The 21,979-nt window shown below is 45.9% G+C and overlaps 1 protein-coding gene across 8 annotated transcripts in view; it reads right to left on the bottom strand.

The window, feature by feature from the left end:
- The window catches only part of Map2k5 (mitogen-activated protein kinase kinase 5), a 278,604-nt gene that overhangs the window by 111,584 nt on the left and 145,041 nt on the right, over positions 1-21,979 (bottom strand). For 7 of the 8 annotated variants that reach the window (XM_004662568.3, XM_045160764.1, XM_045160763.1 and 4 more), the window contains one exon: positions 21,826-21,897. In XM_004662568.3, coding sequence (XP_004662625.1) covers positions 21,826-21,897 — 72 coding nt within the window. Of the gene's footprint in view, positions 1-14,979; positions 15,100-21,825; positions 21,898-21,979 lie in introns of those variants that run through there. The other variant, XM_045160765.1, reaches the window with a different exon arrangement.

Raw genomic sequence — 21,979 nt, 5'->3', positions numbered from 1 at the left:
AAGGAAGGAAGGAAGGAAGGAAGGAAGGAAGGAAGGAAGGAAGGAAGGAAGACGGAAATGCGTCAACGTGTTCGAAGTTCATCACAGGGCTCTCCCATCTCTTCATTCACTCCCATAAGAGCTCAGCTGTTTTATGTAAGACATTTGGAGAAGCTTTTTTTTTTTTTAATTTTTAATTTTATTTATGTGTAAGCGGGGAGAGACAGAATGAATGGATACCCAGGGCCCCTAGCTGCTACAAAGGAAATCCTGACACGTGTGCCCATTTCGTGCATCTACCTGGCTTTACTGCGGGTACTGGGGAATTGAACTTGGGTTGTTAGATTTTGCAGGCAAGTGCCTTAACCACTGAACCATCTCTCCAGCCTGAAAAGCTTTTTTTTAAATTTACTTATTTTGGGGAATGTGTATACATAGGTAGACAGAAGGAAGGGAGAGGATTCTATTTACTGTTAAATAAAAAAAAAGTGCATCTTGGGCTAGAGAGATGGCTTAGTGGTTAAGGTACTTGCCTGCAAAGCCGAAGAACCCAGGTTCTCCAGAACCCACATAAGCCAGATGCACAAGGTGGCACATGCATCTGGAGTTTGTTTGCAGTGGCTGGAGGCCCTGATGTGCCCATTCTCTCTCAAAAATAAATAAAAATAAATTTTAAAGAGAACATTTAATTCCACAAATTTAAGATTCAGCCAGCTGCTGAGTCACGGTGGTGGGACGTTTGTTATGGAAGGGGAGACTAAGAGAGTGGTTACCAGAGGGGGAGACACTGAAATAACCACTCTCCCTTCACTGTGGAACTCTGGAACATTCCCTAGTGAAACCTACGGATCTTTGATTTTTTCTTTTTCTTTCTTCCTTTTTTTTGGTTTTTTGAGGTAGGGTCTCTCTCTGGCCCAGGCTGACCTGGAATTTACTATGTGGTCTAAGGATGGCCTCAAACTCATAGTGATCCTCCACAGTCCTGGGATTAAAGGCGTGCGCCACCATGCCTAGCTAGCTACTGATCTTTGGTTTGTCCATCACCTATGGGTTGTTTTGAGGTGGCCGCACTTGAGCATGTTTGATTTCATAATGTAAATAATATATATATTGGGGCCTCTGGTATGTGTGTGTGTGAGAGAGAGATTAGAACTGTCAAATGCATATAACAACTGCACGATGGAATCCTTTTTCAACGGAAAGTTAGGGTGGAAGATATTTACAAAGCAACAAAATTGGCCTTTTTTTGATCATAATTGTCATGGAACACACCCACGGGAGTATGGAAGCATGAAAGCACCACAGGACAGTAACTCAGGACGTGGTTTTTGGTGATCAAGTCACCTACTTGGATGATTAGCAATGTAATGGGACTAGTGTTAGATTTATAGTTATCTGAAAGAGCAACTGGATTTTTTTTATTCTTAATTTAAACATAGTCTATGTTTCTTGGCATAACTGCAAATTGAAAATAAGCATTTCCAATATAGCTGAAGGAGGATTTTATTGTCTGAAATGTTCTAAAATTTGTTCTTAATTACCTTGTGCACATTTTGCACAGTTAAATTTCCATCTAAGGATTTTGCACTTAAATGGTGTGTTGCAGTGAAACCTTCATTTCATAAAAATGAACAGCCACTTGGAGCATTTCAGACATAGGCAAACTTAAAAAAAAAATCAGACTTAACTACTGGATGACATAAAATTCCCTAGGTGAGATTTTATCCCAGGACCAATTTACACAATCCTAGAGAAAGAGTTTAAATCATTTCCAACTACAGTGGAGAAAAGCCATAATAAATATTAAATACCTTAAAATCTACACGAAGAGTTTACTCTTGTTCCTAGGCATCAATTTCACTGTCTTCTCCTGAATGGTTTAAAGACAATCCGAGGATAAAACAGCAATTTGCTAGTGTTAAAGTGCTTCCGAGGTCAGACTTGACAACAAAGACACAGAGACGCGAAGCGTCTAGAAGTAGGGTTTCAATTAAATGTGGAGGATTTAGTAATGCAGGACAAAAAAAAAAAAAAAAAGGGTTACAAATTAATTTAATCTTCTGCCTATAGTTTGCAGCTGTACTCCAAAGTGTCTGGGGCTTAAGAACAAAGCCGCGAAAGGCCTCGGAGTGAGGAGAGCTTCAATTTTTAATGTATAACGCCATTAGCTGATAACTTGTGGAATCTGCAACCCCTGCAGAGGGGCATAAGTGCAAGTAACAGAGACTGATGGAGTGACATGTTTGTTCACGTCGAGGACTATGAGGAGAGGGTTATTACTAACACCATCAGGCCCAACTGAAACACACCCTAATAACCTTTGGGACCCTCCACCAGATCGCTTCTCACTACATCAAATATATTAAAATCAAAACCTAATTCACTTTAATTAAAGACAATTAGTTTGTTTTACTATTATTGTTTAACTTGGATGATGTTATAATATATTGTAAATTAAAGATGGGATAATAAATATAACGAGAGCGTCAAACTGTACATCTTTTCCATGTAAGCCCGGAGAAATTGGCTTCTCATGCATCCACATGAGGAAGTCCAAGGATGCCACCATTAAAAGTGGTAAGAGGCATTTATTTCCCTGACAGACTACAGTGGAGTCATGCCTCTCTTTGCCTTACTCAATTTATACTTATTTTCACATAATACTTTATGAACTCCAAGGATTTCTTTAACACAAACAGGATTATGGCCCAATGAAGGCATCAGAAGCTTAATTAATTTGCCCAAGGTCATACTGTGAGTTGGTTGCAAAGCTTGGGTAATCGCTAGGATGCTGGCTCTACAGATGTTTTGGTAATGGCAAAGGACCCTGTCTGCAAAGACCCCAGAGACTTCCACTGTGGTGGGTGAACCACGGGAAAATAATTCATTATGCCTTTATACGGGGTGCCAAGGACTCCTGAGCACATGCGCCTTATATTTTTATCTTAGCGTAGAAAGAGTCTAAATGTGAGGTTCCTACGAGGCATGCTCCTCAACATGGGCCAACATTTCAAAAAGAACCTACTCCTCTTCACCAGACTCTGCTGGTACCAAATAAATTTATTTATTGAGTTTGGCTTTTCAAGATAGGTTCTCACTCTAGCCCGGGCTGACCTGGAACTCACTACATAGTCTCAGGGTGGCCTCAAATTCCCCATGATCTTTCCACCTCTGCCTTCCAAGTGCTGGGACTAGAGGCGAGTGCCACCATGCCCGGCAAGTAAATTTATTTTAACTTAAGGAGCCCAGACATAAGATAAATTGAGATAAATCAAGCCCGTCTCTCATTCAGAATGCCTTGCATTCTACCCTTGAAGACAGCATTACAAATAAATGTTTCTAATACAGTTAGTTGCTTTTTTTTTTTTTTTAATTAGAAACGGGCTTATTACGGGGGACACTTAAACAGGGAGAGGGCAACAGTAATTCAAAAGGACAATATCCTAATGCTAGATCTTTAATTGCGTTATTTGTTTCACTGTTAAAAATGATGGCTTGCTGTAGCCGTGCCCATGAGCTGAAAAGCATGATACATTGAGGTCTCAACCTGGGCAAACTGTACCTAAACTTACACTTTATTGCAGCTTAGTTCACAATCTTCACCTAATATAGGGTTATATCCCAGTGCAGCAGGAGGATAAATCATTCTGGAATATTACTCCGGCAAAGTTTCGCGGTGACTGTAGCATATGTGCTTTCGAGCCACTGAAGCAAAGGCCCATAAAATACACTAATTACTGGAAGTTATGGTCACTGAGTGATTGATAGCGCTCTGCGAGGCAACTTCCTCATTTTCAGCTCTTCTGACGGGGCTCATCCGCCATACAGCAATTATTAATTCATGACCCACCCCTCAGGCACCAGCACCTTTACTTCTAATTCTCCTGCCACCCAACTACTGCTACAGCTGGACACTGTCTTTCTTCATCCTGATGGCCGGGTAAGGGTGATAAAAAGTAGATTTCATGCTGAATGCTTTTGTTTTGAATCTTTAAATGCCACTTGGTCTCCTTAACCCTGCTGTCCCAAGACACAGAATTCTCTTTCTTCCACAATAAGACTCTGTTTCCATCCTTTTATTTGCCTCCTTAAAAGAACAGTAGCCGGGCGTGGTGGCACACGCCTTTAATCCCAGCACTTGGGAGGCAGAGGTAGGAGGATCGCTGTGACTTTGAGGCCACCCTGAGACTACGCAGTTAAATCCAGGTAGCCTGAGACAGAGTGAGACCCTACCTCGAAAAACCAAAAAAAAAACCCCAAAAACCCAGTATATATGTATGTAGGTGTAAATCTATCTGCCTGTCTATATAGCACATCAGACCAAAATCTCTGGCTGAACAACTTTTTGCTTGAATACTGTGTTTCAAGGTAATATAACATTTCAACTAGGCCCTATGAAATATGAGGTTGCTAATTGTTACATAAAAAAGGGGTAAACTGGGCTGGAGAGATGGCTTAGCGGTTAAGCGCTTGCCTGTGAAGCCTAAGAACCCCGGTTTGAGGCTCGGTTCCCCAGGTCCCACGTTAGCCAGATGCACAAGGGGGCGCACGTGTCTGGAATTCATTTGCAGAGGCTGGAAGCCCTGGCGCGCCCATTCTCTCTCCCTCTATCTGTCTTTCTCTCTATGTCTGTCGCTCTCAAATAAATAAATAAATAATGAACAAAAAAAAAATTAAAAAAAAAGGGGTAAACTATTTAAAAAGACCTATTTTTGTGACATTTGCAGACATTCTAATTGTTACTTTAAAAAATATATTTATTTATTTGACACAGAGAGAGAATGGGCCACCAGGGCCTCCAGTCTCTGCAAACAAACTCCAGACACACGTGCCACCTTGGGCATCTGGCAGACTGGGTCCTGGGGAAATTGAACCTGGGTCCTTTAGCTTTGCAGGCAAATACCTTGAACTGCTAAGCCATCCCTCCTGCCCCACTCTAATTGTTCCATCTTGATTTTCACCACTAGCTAGTCACAGCAATGCTAATTAAAATATGCAACTAAATCTCTAAAAGTCACTTAAAAACAACTGCAAGGTCTCATTTGATAGCATTCTATGCCTTGGAGGAGATTCCGTGACAGACTCAATTAAAGAGAGAAAGTTCAGTTATGATGGATGAAGCAACTGGTTTACTTTAAAAAAGTGATTTGTGTTTATGTACGTACGTATGTAGTCTGTGTGTATGGGCATGGACATGCCGTGGCGAGCGTGTGGAGGTCAGAGGACAACCTTGAGAGATGTCTGTTTGTCCACCACCTTCTTCTTTGTTTAAATGGAGAACTCTGCTCTATGAGCACACTGTGATTTGATCATATCCCAGTTCTGTTACTAACCTCTACTAACCATTCTACAGAGGACCCTCCTCTTCCCAGGTCGTCTGTTGCCTTGTCCCCAGCACACTGGACTTCTCCCATCGTCTGTGTGACAGGGTCTCTTGCTGCTGCCCGTGAATCCCAGTCTACCTGGCCCTGGAGCTCCAGGTTCTCCTGGCTCTGCCTCCCACTGTAGGTGACTGGGATTTCAGATACGTGGGCCACTTTGCGTCTGGCTTCACGTGAGTGCTGGAGAGTATTGAACTTGGGATGTCAGGCTTTGCAAGCAGGCACCTAAAACTGCTAAACCATTATCCCAGCCTCTGTTTTACATTTCTAAAGCAAAAGTCTTTGTTCTTCAAGTGTTTGGGAAGCTCAAATGCAACACTAAGGGTGACTCCTATCTGGAGTTTGAGCTTTGCAATGGATGGGCAAAGGGAATTCCAGCCCCTCTACCCTTTCAGGACTCAGCTCCTCATTCTTACCTTAACCTCCCTGAGTATCTGTCCCAGAAGACTCTAGCCAAAATTCCTCTTGTCTTTTTTAAAAAATGTTTTTATTTATTTACAAGGAGAGGGAGGAAAGGAGAGAGAGACAGAGAGAAGGAACATGTATGGGCATGCTAGGGCCTCTGGCAGCTGCAAATGGACTCCAGATGCATGTGCCAGTTTGTGCATCTGGCTTTGTGAGGGTAGTGGGAAAGTGAATCTGATCTGGGAGGCTTTGCATGCAAGCGCTGACCACTGAACAATCTTTCCAGCCCCTGTAGCCATAGTTCCACGAACAAATTCATACCACTTCTTGTCCTTATTTTCCCCTGAGGAATTTACTGCAACCGCCCACCAGTCACAGTTCATGATCTACACTGGCCTGTGTTTCTAATGCCTGGTAGATTTTAACTTTTCTATAGGCAAATGGAAACGACGAGCTCTTATGTTCACTGTGACCTTAGAATAGTATGGTGCAGCCAGCTGACCATAAACATTAGGTAGTTCTGATAAACCCTCATGGAACATGTCCATAGGTGCGGTGAGCCTGGAGGAGCAGAGCTTGCTTGCTCCTAAGCTACCAGGCCTTAATTAACATGGTCCCCACTCTTTAGCATCAGGCTTTGACTGTCTTAACTGACAGTGCCTTCTTACCCAATATCGCACAACTCAGAATGATCAGTAGCTCCCTTGTTCACATTAACTCAAATTAACTCAGACGGCTTCTTATTAAAGCCCAAAGCATTGCAAGAGGGAAAGATCATTGTTAACTGCCTTCAAGCTATCCCATGTGCTTAATTCGTTAACCACTGGGTCCACTTAAGAATGAAGAAATGGGACTGGAGAGACGGCTTGGCAGTTAAGGCACTTGCCTACATTTCCTACGGACCCAGGTTCAATTCCCCAGTACCGACGTAAAGCCAGATGCACAAGATGGTGCACATGCATCTGCAGTTCGTTTGCAGTGGCTAGTGGCTCTGGTATGCTCATTCTGTATCCATCTCTCTCTCAAATAAATAAATAAAATAATAAAGGAAAAGTTTTTTTTTTTTTTTTTAAAGAATGAAGAAATGACACCTTTTGAAGATGCTATGCACTGCTGAGCTGTGTTCTCCGACAACAGAGAGCTTTAATCATGACAAGTCCTACCTCTGTGGGTTTCTGTCTCTAAGCTGCTCTCTAGAGGCTGTGCAGCCGTGGGTACTCAGGAAGACATCATTGCTGGGGTGTAGTCTATTGAGCTCATTTGAATCAATGCTTCTATTTCTAGTTCAAGGGAGCTACAGTGGGGTGATATTATGACAATCTGGGCCTTGGTATATACTAGAGACCATCCTCCAAATCCACCCCATCCATCAAAACAAAGCTCAACACCATCATGTCTGGAAAGCTCTCTGCAATGCACTGCATTTCCAGAGATGGACTTGACAGACTGTATCACTCTGGAGGTCCTCTTACAACATGATCTTTGCTACTTCTTCACCAAGAACCAATGCTGTGATTAGTACAGTATGGCGGGATTGATCACGTATTATTTCTGAGGTTGGGCCTTAAGAGATCGACAGCTTTTACCACTGCAGCTTGGAACGCCAGGTGCCGAGAGAGAATGTGTGTGGGCAATAGGGTGAGAACACCAGGGAGCCTCTCCTGGCCTCCAACAAGGCACCGTGCATGTGGGTGAAACTATCATAGACACAGTCTAGTCTTAAAAAAAAAAGTGCATTTATGGGCTAGAGAGATGGCTTGGTGGTTAAGCACTTGCTTGTGAAGCCTAAGGACCCCGGTTCAAGGCTCGATTCCCCAGGACCCACATTAGCCAGATGCACGAGGGGGCGCACGCGTCTGGAGTTCGTTTGCAGTGGCTGGAGGCCCTGGTGTGCCCATTCCCTCTCTCTCTCTCTCTCTCTCTCTCTGTCTGCCTCCTTCTCTCTGTTGTCACTCTCAAATAAATAAAAATAAGCAAACAAAAATTTAAATAATGCATTTATTTGGTGACTTTCAGACATCAGCTATTCTCTCTCCGTGTGTCTCTTAAAGTATTCATTGGACTAGAGAGATGGCTCAGTGGCACTTGCATGTAAAGCCTGCTGGCCAGGATTTGACTTCCCAGTACCCACATAAAGTCAACATACAAAACGGCACATGTGTCTGAAGTACATTTGCAGTGGCAAGAGCTCTCTCTCAAGTAAATAAATACAAATATGTTTAAAGATTATTGATTCAGTTGTGAGCAAAGAGAGAGAACGAGAGTAAGCGCACCGGGGCCTGTAGCTGCTCCAAACTCCAGATAGCGGATGGGCCACTCTGCACCTTTGGCTTATGTGGGTCCTGGGGGAATTGAACCTGGGCCATCAGGCTTTGCAAGAAAGCACCTTTAAACACTCTGCCGTATCACCAGCCCTCAATTACTTTGTTTTTGTTTTTAGAGGTAGACTCTCACTGTAGTTCGGGCTGACCTGGAATTCACTATGTAGTCTCAGGCTGGTCTCAAGCTCATGGCAGTCCTCCTACTTCTGCCTCCTGAGTGCTGAAATTAAAGGCTTGCGCCACCATGCCTGGTCCTAGCCCTTATATGATATAATGACTATCAAATGGCTTTGTTACGTCACACATGCAAATAAAGGGTTATGCTGCAACCTTTCTTAGAATGCCTCTGGGTAAGAGTATATCAACAGCCAACAAGAGAAAAGAACATCAGCCTTCACGTCAGAAGCCTCAATTCCACATGAGCCTTGGTATGGGCTGCAGGCAATGCAAGTGGACCCATTCCTCCTCGGAGTTGGCATCTTCAGGGGCAAGGGGTGTGGCTCACCAGACTTGACAATCTTTTTGTTTTAATTTATTTTTATTTATTTATCTTTTTGAGAAAAAAGAGTCAGAGAGAGACAGATAGACAGACAGACAACCTAGGGCCTCCAGTTCTTGCCAACAAACTCCAGATGCATGCACAACCTTTATGCATCTGGCTTACATGGGTCCTGGGATTTGAACCTGGGTCTTTAGGCTTTGCAGGCAAGCGCCTTAACTGCTAAGCCATCTCTCCAGGCCCACAGTCTTTGTCTTGCTAAAAAGCATTCTAGTCCCTAGATGTAAGACAAATGGTGTAAGACTTTCCTCCCTGGGCTGGAGAGATGGCTCCGTGGTTAAGTGCCGTTCCTATAAGCATGAGTGTACATGGAGACCCGAGATCATCTGAGTTTGACTGCCAAGGTGCACGGGAGCTCCTGGGCATGGACACAGCCCTTGTGGTCAGAGACCCAAGAATGATCAGAGCTCCCTTACCAGTAAGAGACTCTGGCTCGAATGAGAACAGGCAGAAGAGTGAAGAACAGGACTCCCACTGTTCCCCTGGCCACCGCAGGTGAGCACATGGGCGCCCAGGGGCGCATGCATGTGCGCCCACTACAGAGACAAAAGAAACACCAGAGTTTCCTAGATGAGTGCTGTAGATACCCTGAAGTTGTCTGGTTCATGAGCGAAGTACCTAAGATGGTCTGAGGATCGTAAACAGTATTTTAAAAGTTAATTCAGTGTCAGTGGATTGAGTAATGATAGATTTCTAGGAGGACCAATATAATACTGGGAGCGGTGGACTGAGCACCGATGGGATTCTAGAAGCAGAGGCTGAGCTCCGACGGGATCTTTAGCGTGTCTGTGGATGCAGCGATTTTGTCTCCCGGTCCAGTGATGATCGGGGATGACCTCAGGCCTGTCTCGCAGCGTATGCCCAGCACTTAGGTGATGACCCACTAGGTGGCCACACCTTGTCTCCCTCCAGATCTGTGAATTTCAAGTGTGGGACAAGCGGCCTTTCAGTCCCTCTTTAACTGTCCCAAGGGATGGCCCACGTTCACTTCTAAGGGTGGGTGATTCCACTGTTGAGGAGGAGGAGGAGGAATCGTCTCTTAGGAAACTCTAATGGGGCCTTCCAGTCGGTTTAGTTTTACTCCTAAGCTTCGGAAAGTTCACCCTGATGGTGATGCCGCAACAGCCGGCATCTTCTCCACTAACAGTGCTCTGGACGCCTGTAGACACGCGGTCAAGTACCAGCATTGTCTTACTTCTTGACTGAGTCAACTTGATTCAGTGTGTTCTGAAACTCCAAATCTGCCAGGCGTGGTGGTGCACGCCTTTAATCCCAGCACTCAGGACGCAGAGGTAGTTAAAATTGCTGTGAGTTTGAGGTCAGCCTGGGACGACAGAGTGAATTCCAGGTCAGCCTGGGCTACAGCGAGCCCCTACCTTGATCAAAAATGCATAAATAAACCTTCACATTCAGCGTGTTTGTGCATATACATGATATGGGCTTGTGCTCTCCTTAGAATTGGTCGGAAGTCCATCAAATGCTGAGCGGGGACTGCAAGCCCTGCTCCAGCTCGTTCTGTCCCGAAGCAAGCTCAACAACGCTGCTTTCGGTGGGGGCAGATTCACTGCCTGCCGGCTTCACATCCACCACAACCACTGACAACCCTGGGACGGGCCCGCTTAGGCGCGGTAATCCGGGACAGCTGTGGGCTTAGACACTGGTGCTCAGAGCAGCTAACAAGGACCAACGTCATCCTGGGGCCGGTGGTGGTGCCAACATGTGAACACAACTCTGCACCATCCAAAGCCTGAGCTTTATAAAGCTCAGGGATTAAGATGACAGTCCCTGACTCTAAAAACCATTTTTGAGACACAATGAACACTTCATCAAACTTCTCCATAAGTTTCTGCCTTGGGTACGGGACTGGGTGATCTGTGCCACTTTTTGAGACTTTCACTTTTTTTTTTTTTTCTTGTTGTTGTTTGCTTGTTTTTCTTTTTTTGGAGGTAGGGTTTCACTCTAGTCCAGTCTGACCTGGAATTCATTACGTAGTCTCAGGCTGGCCTCGAACTCATGGTTTTGCCTCCCGAGTACTGGGATTAAAGGCATGCGCCACCATGTCCAGCATGAAACTTTCAGTTTTTAATTTGCACAGTTTAACCATGGTTTATGTGTCTGTTTGTCAACACTTCATTTTCTTCATCTTTAATGATTTTCATCTGGCATTCATTAAACCCGATGAAGACGAAAAGACAAAAATGAGATGCATTAATAGCTTTTCTAGTCCGCAAAACAAAGTATTTACATCCAACTTTTGATCCTTCTTATGCCAAGTTCTCCTTTCACCCCCTGATGTCCGGTTTCCTAGCAAAAACATTCTCAGGGCACACAAAACAAATTGCCATATGCCATTTAGAAAAATGTTAGTTTCGTTTCTAAATACCGAGAAAGGCAATCTCAAACAACACACAGTTCCTACACTATGCGAGAGTTACAGCGCTTTCTTTGGTGACGTCCTCTTGTTTTGGCTTCTGCTCTTTGTTCCGGAACTTCTGTTTTCCACGTGGCGCAGTCTGACCTGGTGCTCTCTGTTTTCTCCCGGCCCAGCCTGCTGCCTTTCTCTGAAAGGTCCTTTGTCACAGCAGCCTCCTCGCGTCCTGGGTACAGTATTTCCCCTCACTCCTCAGAGGCACTCTTGGAAGTTCATTTGATTTGTTTCAGTCCACACAGATATTAAGCCAAGTTGTTTTTTCCAGTTAGGCTTTTAATTGGGGTGGGAGGAGAGAAAGAATGAATATGAATGGACATGTCAGAGCCTCCAGCTGCTGCAAATGCAACTCCAGATGCATGTGCCACTTTGTGCATCTGGCTTTATGTGGGCACTGAGGAATCGAACCCAAGCTGTTAGGCTTTGCAAGAAAGCACCTTTTGCTGGGCGTGGTGGTGCATGCCTTTAATCCCAGCACTCGGAAGGCAGAGGTAGGAGGATTGCTGTGAGTTCAAGGCCACCCTGAGACTCCATAGTGAATTCCAGGTCAGCCTGGGCTAGAGTGACATCCTACCTCAAAAAGCCAAAAAAAAAGAAACAAAAGAAAGCACCTTCTACTGATGAGCCATCTCTCCAGCCCCCTACTGTTTGGGAGGGGCAGGGTGTCACTGTAGCCCAGGCTGACCTGGGGCCCACTTTGTAGCCTAGGGTGTTCTTGAACTAACAATCCTCCTACCTCAGTTTCCTGAGTCCTGGGATTAAAGGCGTGTGCCACCATGCTGGGCTCGGGCTACTGCCTTTTAAAGAGCGGGGATAAGAATTACCCCATTGTAACCCATGGCCAAAGCCCTGGAGCTACCATTTAAAGAAGAGGAAACTGAGGCCCTTGTTCTTAATGAGAGACAGTGAGAGAGACAGAGAGAGAGAGAGTGAGAGAGAGAATGAAAGAATTGGTGCACCAGGGCCTCCAGCCATACAATCAAGCACCAGACATATGCACCACCTTGTGCGTAGGTGCGCAGGTGTGACCTTGTGCATGCATCACCTTTTGAGTCTGGCTTATGTGGGACACAGGGAGTTCAACTGAGTCCTTAGGCTTTGCAGGCAAGTACTTTAACCACCAAGCCATCTCTCCAGTCTGCGGCTATTGTGGTTTTAATGTGATATGACCCCCCCCCATAGGCCCAAATGTTGGAAAACTTGGTCCCTAGCTGATGACATGATGGAACTTTTAGGAGGAAGAAGGTCCTGGGGGCAGGCCCCCAGGTTTTGTAGCCTAGCTCCACTTCCTGTTCTCCCTGTTTCCTGACGCTGGCTTCCTGCTCCTTTCCTCCTGCCACACCTTTCTCACCACTCAGTCAGAATAAACCCTTCTTAAGTTGCTTCTGCAGGGACTTGGTCAAAGCAACAAGTGACGTCATACCCTGGCTGAGGTAGCGTCTGAATTTGGGCCTGCCTGGCACACAGAAGACACGTGATCTACTCAAAAAATGTTTATGGGCACTGATGTTAAAGCCCTGTGGGACTAGAACCTGCTTTAAAACTATTGTAAAAGCAGGGAAGGGCTGGAGAGATGGCTTAGTGGTTAAGGCACTGCCCTGCACAGCCTAAGGAACCATGCTCGACTCTCCAGATCCCACGTAAGCTAGACGTACAAGGTGACACAAGTGCACAAAGCTGCACATGTGCACAAGGGGGCGCACGCATCTGGCGTTCGAATGCAGTGGCTGGAGGCCCTGGCGTGCCAATTCTCTCTCTCATAAAAAAAAGTAGGGAAGTGTTGAGCCATAGAAAGGTCTCCTGAGTAACCCTAGCATGTTGGGATTGTGCAGGATAATGTAGGGGAACATGAGAGAATCTGATTTGAGTCTCCTATAAATTCTTGTGTTACAAAGTGAAGAGCAGATAAACCACAGCCTGGTGTGGATGGTCAGGAGAGGAAGTGGTGACTTTTCAGCAGGAGAGGGTGTGATTGGCGGTACAAAGAATGGGATTTAAATTGTATCTTAGGGGAGGAAGAAAGACGACTTTCCACAGAAAGAAGCCCAGTATTCCATGAGAAAGGGCTGGAGGAGTTGCTCAGGGGTCGAACATTCACCTGCTATAGGGGAAACTTTGGATTCCATCTGCAGGATAACAACAACAAAACAAGTAGAGCTGAGGTAGGAGGATCACTGTTAATTCTAGGGCAGCCTGAGACTAATTCTAGGTTAGCGTGGGCTAGAGCAAGACCCTACCTTGAACCCCTCCTCAAAAAAAAAAAAAAAAAAAAAACCCAAAAAATACTACTTCGAAAAAATGGAAAGAAAAGGTTAAAAGAAAAACACAACAAAAATTGTCAAAACACTAGAACTGGTAAAAATCTTTAGAAGACCATATTCCTTTGAAGACAATGACCTTGTGTGACTCTCAATATATTCTTCACCTATCTGGAGACGTTTTTCTAAGCCATGGCCCCGGCTTTCATCGCTTAACACATCATTCAAAGCACTTCAATAAAGCAGTGATCAGGCTGAAGAGGGCCTCGCAGGACAAGATGACACACCAATTAACCACGCACATCGCACCAGACTGCTCAGAGCTCAGACTCAGGAGACGGGGCCGGCGAACAAAGGCGGAAAGAGCGAGGGACGACGTGAAAGGTGCGTGTGTGCGTGCTAAAGATGGCTTTCAGCCTGACTCCTGCGCAACAGTCTGTCAGGGGATTATTCGCCGCCAACCTTAACAAGGTGGATAATGACCAGCCACGGGGACAGGCTCACCAGATTCTGCTATTGCAGCACATGCAGAGCAAGAACGTTGCCTTTTCAGAGAAATGTGCATGTTTGTTTCATTTTTGTTTGCTTGTTTTTAAAAAAATTATTTTCTTTATTAGAAAGTCATAGAGAGGCATATAGAGAGAATGAGCATGCCAGAGCCTCTAGCCACTGCAAACGAACTCTACCTTGCACATCTGGCTTTATGTGGGTATTGAGGAATTGAACCTGGGTCCTTTGGTTTTGCAGGCAAGTACCTTAACTGCTAAGCCATCTCTCTAGCCCTTGCTTGTTTATTTTTTAAGGTGTGTATGTGGGAGATGGGGTGGGACGGTCTTGCTATACAGCTCAGGCTGGCCTCGAACTCATGATGCTCCTGTCTCCACCTGTGGAGGACAGGGCTTACGCATGCATCACACACAGCCTCTGTTACCTCAGGCTGGTTACAGCAAATGCAGAGCAAGAGGAAGGTGTGCACTGACTTTTTTTTTTTAACTTGAAAAGAACCATCTTGAAATCTATCTTTCGATTACACACGACTGTTTATGTCCAACCTATAGATTTCTGTTGTGACTCAAATGACAGAAGATGAATGGAAGTAATTAGTGAAAAACAGGAGAGAAGGCTTCCCCTCCTTGAGTCATTCTCTGGGAGGAGAGGCCAGTACGGAAGTTAGGCAACCATCTCCCACCCCTAAGCTTAAACAAAACTATCAATGTGATAAAAAAAAAAACAAAGTCCATATTTTGAGCCAATGTAGTTTCATTTTAAGTGTCAGCCCTCATGTATTGTATTGAGTAGCAGCACAAGAGTGAAGGATTCTAAAAGTCACCCAGTCAAACCAGCCGGTAAAGTTTTCTAAAACAGGAAATTTGCAGCCTTGTTAGTGGGTCTCATGTCTTTTTCCTCTCCTTACTTTGTGCTTTTCCATACTAATTCCTGTGACAGTTTCGGGAAGAACTGCAAACTCCGGTGGGCTCTCTTCCCCACTATGAAGTGAGCCCATGCAAAGTCACACGTGGAGACCACCTTTACTCGGCTCCGTAACTGAGTCCCTGGAGGGGAAGCTGCAAAACACAGACCTGCGCGGGGAGCCTCACCACACAGCAGAGCAATGGGCTCAGCCCTCCTGCTTGGTGCACTCTACTCAGGCTGTGCAGTGTCCTTAATTTCCATCTTTGTGACATCTTTTGCCAACTCCAAATACTTCATAACAGCTGAAAAAGTCCTGGAGGAGACCTACTTTATCCAGGAGCGATGGGCTGCTGACCTGGGAAGAGATGGGAGTGATTCAGCCCCTGGATAAAAGATCTTGGTCTGATATTACAGGTCCTTTACTAATAAGGCACAAATGCACCTGACACTTTGAGGCATAGAAGCATCATCTTTTCTCAAAGAGTATGGTGAGACATCTTGTTACGGCTCCCGACGGAGACCGTGGCATCACGTTAAGAGGGAAGGGGCAGCAGAAGCAGCAGGCGAGGATGAACCTCGCTGTTCAGGAGTCTAAGGCAGGCCTTGCAGCCTTGCGTCACACCTCAGAGAGGAGGTTTGTGGAATGGAGAAAGCGCAGGGAACTCTGTTTCCCGTTTTGCATCTATTAGGATCTTGGATAATTTTGGGTAGTGCCCTTGCTCAGTTTCCTCTACTCCCACTTATCTTAATTATCTTTTCTTTACCACAGATACCTGGAGGGAATAGACAGGTAGACTCAGGGCACTTTGAGGCAGGTATGCACACGTGGGCAGTGAAACGGTGCAGGTGAGGCTGCGCACCCTTCGACACTTGGTGGCTCCTCAGGGGCGTAGTGAGCCACCGCAGAGAGGGCGGGGGCCGGACAGGCGTTCCGTCTCGTCCCCGCTCCTCAGTGGCAAGCGCCCTTCAAAATTAACCCCATTCAGGGCTGCAGAGATGGTTCAGTGGTTACAGGTGTTCGCTGTGCAAGCTGCTGACTATAATTTGGATCCCCAGTAATCTACCCCAGTCCAACTACGGCAGTGGGAGGCTGAGTTGGGAGGACCTAAAGCTCACGGTCCAGCTAGCCTGGCCTTCCCAGTGTCCTGAACAAGGTGGAAAGACAGGACCAGCCTCCTGACACTGTCCTGCCTTCCACATGTACAACACGGCATGGTGCCTGCACGTGAACACACACACACATAATTAAAAAAGACCGATCCCACTCAAAGGTCAAGTCCCTTGTAACTTTCCCCTCCTACCCGGAGCCCTTCAGAAATCTGTCGCTTCAGGGCTTTGGGTGTCTTTGTCTACCTGAGGCAGGGTGTCCTCAGCTCTGTGGGCTCTGCTCTTTAGATATGACCCGTGATAGTTTGTTTATACTGTCAAGTTGACAGGACTCAGGACCACCTGGGAGGGGTTATCTTTGTTAGGTTGAGATGGGAAGAGCCATCTTAACTGCGGGCAGCCCCACAGTTGGGCTGGGATCCCCGGCTGTCTATTTAGACATATGCAGCAGCACACGTGTACATGTACGTATACACGAACTGGCTGAGCACCAGCATTCCTCCCTCTCTGCTTCTCATCTGAGGACTGAATGCAGCCAGATGTCCCAGGCGCCTGCTGCCAGCCGGGCACAGTGGCTCATGCCTACAGTGCCAGCACTCAGGAGGCCGATGTAGGAGGATTGCTCCTAGTTCTGGGTCAGCCTAGGCTAGAATAAGACCCTGCCTCAAAAACAATGCGAAAGCAAACCAACCACCCAACAATAACAGGACCCTGCCTCCATGCCTAAATAGACTGGAACTGGAACTGAAAGATAAAGTAAGTCCTTCTCCTTTAAGACTGGTTCCTGTCAGGTGTTTTGTCCCAGCAATGAGACGCTGGGCTTACTGGGCTCATTAGTGCATTACTCATGCCATCTATTTGAGGTTGGTGCCTGCCATCCACCCCATTTAGGGGTGAGCCCTCGCCACCCACTTTTCTGCTTACTGCTCTGCTCAATTCTTGCCATATATACACTGGGATTACACAAACCCACCATAGCTTCTGAATAAATGAAGGCTTCTACTCTTCAGAACCCATATCTAGAACCTCATTTTAATAGGGCTGGAGAGATGGTTTACCAGTTAAGGCATGCTTGCCTGAGAACCCTAAGGATCTAGGTTGGATTCCTCAGTACCCACGTAAGCCAGATGCACAAGGTGGCGCATGCGTCTGAAGTTCATTTGCAGTGGCTGGAGGCACTGGTGCACCCAGTCACATGCTCTCTCTCTCTCTCATAAAAATAAATAAAAATTATTAAATGTTAGAATAAACTTTAAAAACAGTTATTCTTGAAAGTGCTGATGATGGTTTAGCGAGTAATTTGTTCTTCAGATTGTAAAGTGCTATTTCATTCACACTTTTGACTTTAAGTGATTTTTTTTTTTATAGAGGCAGCCCAGGCTGGCCTTGAGCTCATGGTCTTCCTGCCGCAGTATTGTGTGCCATGAGCATGGGAATGGGGCCATCACACCTAGCTACGCAGAAGAGGTTTCTTTCTTTCTTTCTTTCTTTTTTTTTTTTCCCCTGAGATAGTGTCTCGCTCTAGCTCAGGCTGACTTGGAATTCACTATGTAGTCTTAGGCTGGCTTCGAACTCTCGACAATCCTATTTCTGTCTCCCCAAGTGCCAGGCTTAAAGGCGGCCACGATTTAAAACACACCCAGGCCAAGTGTATTACAGGAAAACAAAGAACTGGCCTTCCAGTACTTCTTTTAGACAGCCTTCCCAGGACCTCCTGGGTAATGTCCTTCTCACAGTACAAAAGGCTTGAGGCTTTATTACAATGTTCCCTAGCAAACTACCCAAATGGCTCAAGCCCTCCTTTTCCCCTTCTCTATTACGTTTTTCTTTAACGTGGACCCCAGATACATTTGGTATAAAACAATTCTTTAGTGACTTACTGGCCTACTGCTTAGATTGGTCGCATGTTGTCACTTGCTTGTCTGTGGTGACAGGTCCTTTGGACAAGGGCAGCAATCTCGTATTCCTTTTAAAGGCATTTAGTTAAGCATTCTGCTCAACACCCTTTGCTGATCAGAAGCAAGCAGACTCTGCCTTATACCCTACAGCATCTCCTCCTCCTGCCTCAGCACCCACCCCTTACCACCCCCTGACCATCCACTCTTTAACACAGGGGCCGTCAAGAGGCCGGACCCTCCCTGGCCCTCGGTCCAGCCTGTGCTCGTCTTCTGCTCTCCCGCCACCACACTCCTTAGGCCTCTCGGGCATCCTATGCTCAAAGCCAGCACTCCTCACGTGTACACCCAATTCTCCTTAATCTTACAAGGTGGGCTTTTGTTTGCTTATTTGTTTTTGTTTTTTTTTTTTTTTTTTTGAGGTAGGGTCTCACTGTAGCCCAGGCTGACCTGGAATTCACCATGCATTCTCAGGGTGCCCTCAAACTCATGCCATCCTCCTACCTCTGCGTCCAGAGTGCTGGGATTAAAGGCGTGCGCCACCACACCCAGCTTACTTTTTTAAAAAATTTTTTTTTGTTCATTTTTATTTATTTATTTGAGAGTGACAGAGAGAGAGAGAGAGAATGGGTGCGCCAAGGCTTCCAGCCGCTGCAAACGAACTCCAGACACGTGCGCCCCCTTGTGCATCTGGCTAACGTGGGACCTGGGGAACCGAGCCTCGAACCGGGGTCCTTAGGCTTCACAGGCAAGCGCTTAACCGCTAAGCCATCTCTCCAGCCCAGTTTTTTTTTTTTTTAACACAAGAAGCCAGGCATAGTAACACATGCCTCTGTTTTATTTATTTACATATATATGAGAGAGAGAGAGAGAGAGAATGGGTGTGCCAGGGGCCTCCAGCCACTGCAAATGAACTCCAGATGCATGTGCCACCTTGTGCATTTGGTTTTATGTGGGGACTGGAGGTCGAACCCAGGTCCTTAGGTTTTGTAAGCACCTTAACTGCCCAACCATCTTTCTAGCCCTTATCTTACAAGTTTAATGAGTCTGACTTCCTTAATGTTCCAGGGACTATTTAATACTTTGCCTCCAGGATCAATGAACATGATCTGCAACATACTATTTTCCCCTACAATATAGTCTCTTTTTGTAAGTCTTTGCAAGTATCTAGCAACATACCAACAGAAACATATTTCAATATGAAAAATAAAATACATCTAATACATTTGATACATTTGGTTGGGGAATCTATCAATCTTCCAACCCACCTCAACTGATCCCCACATGCTCCTCCACAGCCATACTTCGGATCCCTCTGTGGCCCTTTGAAAACTCAAGTCAGATCATTTATTCTTCCCAGCCTCAAGTTTTGAACCTGGCCTCCCAGGCTGTGTATGACCTGGCTCCTGGCTACCTGCCTCTAGGAACTTACTTCCCCCTGGCTAACATCACTCCAGCCACACTGGGCTCCCGGCTTCCCCTCCCGACACAGGCTGCACTCACCTCTGTATTTCAGGCGGCGAGACCTGCCCACTCCCTTTTCCCCACTGCACTGATCACCCCTGGAGCGAGTGAGTATTTAGCTATCACTCCATTTGCTGTTCTCACCCTGTGTCCCGTACCTCACCAAAAGTACCCAATGAGAGTCAAGAACTGGGGGTTTCAAGACAAAACAGAAAGAACTGGGGGTCCTTTTGTTACTTCACCCCGCTGTCCATGCAGCAAGGGCAGCAGCCTCAATTCAGGAACATAAAGACAACAGGGCAGGGCGAATGGTGGCTGTTCACGTGGGCTGCACATCTGAACCCCACTGGTTACCTCTTCCTCTTCTTTCGAGACAGGGTCTCACAGAACCCAGATGGCCTTGAGCTCCTAATCCTCCTTTCTTTACTTCCCTAGTGATTGTGGCCATGGGACACCCCTCTTGGTCATGTGGTGCTCAGGAGGGCGCCATTGGCTCTGTGTGTGTGCTAGGCCAGCGCTCTACACCCTGACTATATCCCCAGTTCTCTTGACAGTACTCCTATGCTTCCACTTTTTGGGTGGCAAATTTAATTAGTTTTGTGTGTGTGTGTGTGTGTGTGTGTGTGTGTGTGTGTGTGCATGTGTACCCCAGCATGTTTGTGAGATCAGTGGACAACTTTGAGGTTGGAGCTTGCCATCCACCCCACGGAGGAGGGCCCTCGCCGCTCACCTTGCTGTCCACTGCTCTGCCTCCCTTCTTGCCATAGAACCACCGCAGCTTATGGTTTTTATGTGGTATCTGGGAATGTGAACTCATGTACCTGGAGTTGTGTGGTAGTGCTTTTTTCCGCCGAGCCATCTCCCCAACCCCCGTCTCCCCATTTTATGCTAGGCTAAGGTTCGTCCCTATCTCATTCACGTATCTATTTCCACACCCGCTAGGGTTGTAGAACGATGCTGGTCTCCGGAGGGCGTAGAGATCACTGGTGAGTATGAAGGAGCTGAGCGCATGGGGCCCGGTCGTTAGACCAGGACCAGCGATGGAACGAGTATCAAAACTGGAACTCTAATCCAAGTCATCCATTCCCAAACTGGGATCCTCAACTCTTATCAAGTAACCTCTCAATAGCCCTGTACTATGTACCTGGCCATCTATACAATGCAACCAATGGGGCGGGGGTGATGGCTCAGCCATTAAAGGCTCTTGCTTAAAATAAAACCATAGCAAAAGCCTGAGTCCTACAAATCAAAAGAACTAGTTTCTCCTGAAACTGTCTAATAAAAAAAAGTCCTTTGGGATTCTGCTGGGAACTCAGTCCTGAGAGCTGCCCTTCATTCTGACTGGTCTCTTAGCTGATGCACACCCTGCAGTTCTTAGATCCCCTTTTGTGAGGAAGTAGAATGTGGTTTAGTAAAGATTGAGCATTTTATTTGTTCTTCCTGCCGTGCAGGTGGATTGAGTCTAGAGATATTTTCTTACAAATGCAATGGCATTCATGCATTACAAAAAAGAAAATCACAGAAAATGTGTTTCTCCAAAAAAAAAAAAAAAAAAGGTGATAAGACTGTGATTGTCACTCTATCTATGGTGTTATTTAAACAAGGTTCTCCTTTTTCAAACAGTCTGCCTTCATCTGTAGTGATGGGATTGAGAAACAGCTCCTGAAGCACTGGCTGAAACGCTAGCGGAGGCCCATGCTGTTCTGATATGAGTCATCTGGCCGATCCCCAGCACAGTGCTAGTGGGAGGCACCGGGGTGCTAAGAAAAAGTCCATTCTAAATACAGCAATAAGGGATAAGACCATCAAACCATGCCACGTGCACATGACCCCATATCACACTACCTCCACCCCACACATGTGATTCAACTCTATTGGGTATTTTTTTTTTACTTCTGAGACAAACTTGAAGCTCACCGCTCCAAATGAGCACAGCTGCCCTTCGATCACGTTTGGGCGTGTGCACGCATTCCAACAGGGCTGCCATCCATAGTGTGTCTTATGGAATCCCCTTTCCAGAGCACAGTTCTCCAGCCTTAGTGTGCACGACCATCACCCAGGGAATGTGTCCAGCATGCACAGTCTAAGAGTCTAAGAGATTTGGACTTAACTGGTTTTGGGTAGCAGTGGAGAACCTGTATTTATTTATTTATTTATTTATTTATTGGTTTTTCGAGGTAGGGTCTCACTCTGGCCCAGGCTGACCTGGAATTCACTATGTAGTCTCAGGGTGGCTTCGAACTCATGGCGATCCTCCTAACTCTGCCTCCCGAGTGCTGGGATTAAAGGCGTGCGCCACCACGCCCGGCTTGGGAACCTGTATTTTTAACAAGCACTTCAGGTGTGTCTTACAGGGAATCTGTGTGAATAGTACTTTAGAATAACGTACACTCAACCCGTGGCTACACAGGATATCAGTACGAGGACTTCAGAGTCAAACTCTGTAGAATATATACATACATACATATATATATACATATATACATACACATATATATATACATACATCTCTCTCTATATGTGTGTGTGTGTATACATATGTATACACACACACACACACACACACACACACATATACATACACTGGCACAGAACTGACAACAGCAGCAACGTACCTCCATGAAGGAGATTCCTAAGCTCCAGACATCAGAATGGATTCCGTACTGCTCTCCTGAAATTCTTTCAGGCTGCAAGAAAACAAGAGAGTGTGTGTGAGAGTCTATGTAAGTTGCTCCAGGAAGCATGAGCTCACTGACACGGGGAACCAAT

Source organism: Jaculus jaculus, chromosome 10 (genome assembly GCF_020740685.1).
Source record: "Jaculus jaculus isolate mJacJac1 chromosome 10, mJacJac1.mat.Y.cur, whole genome shotgun sequence".
Lineage (NCBI taxonomy): Eukaryota > Metazoa > Chordata > Mammalia > Rodentia > Dipodidae > Jaculus > Jaculus jaculus.
The sequence above is the reverse complement of the archived record's forward strand: the minus strand, read 5'-3'. Positions and strand labels throughout refer to the sequence as shown.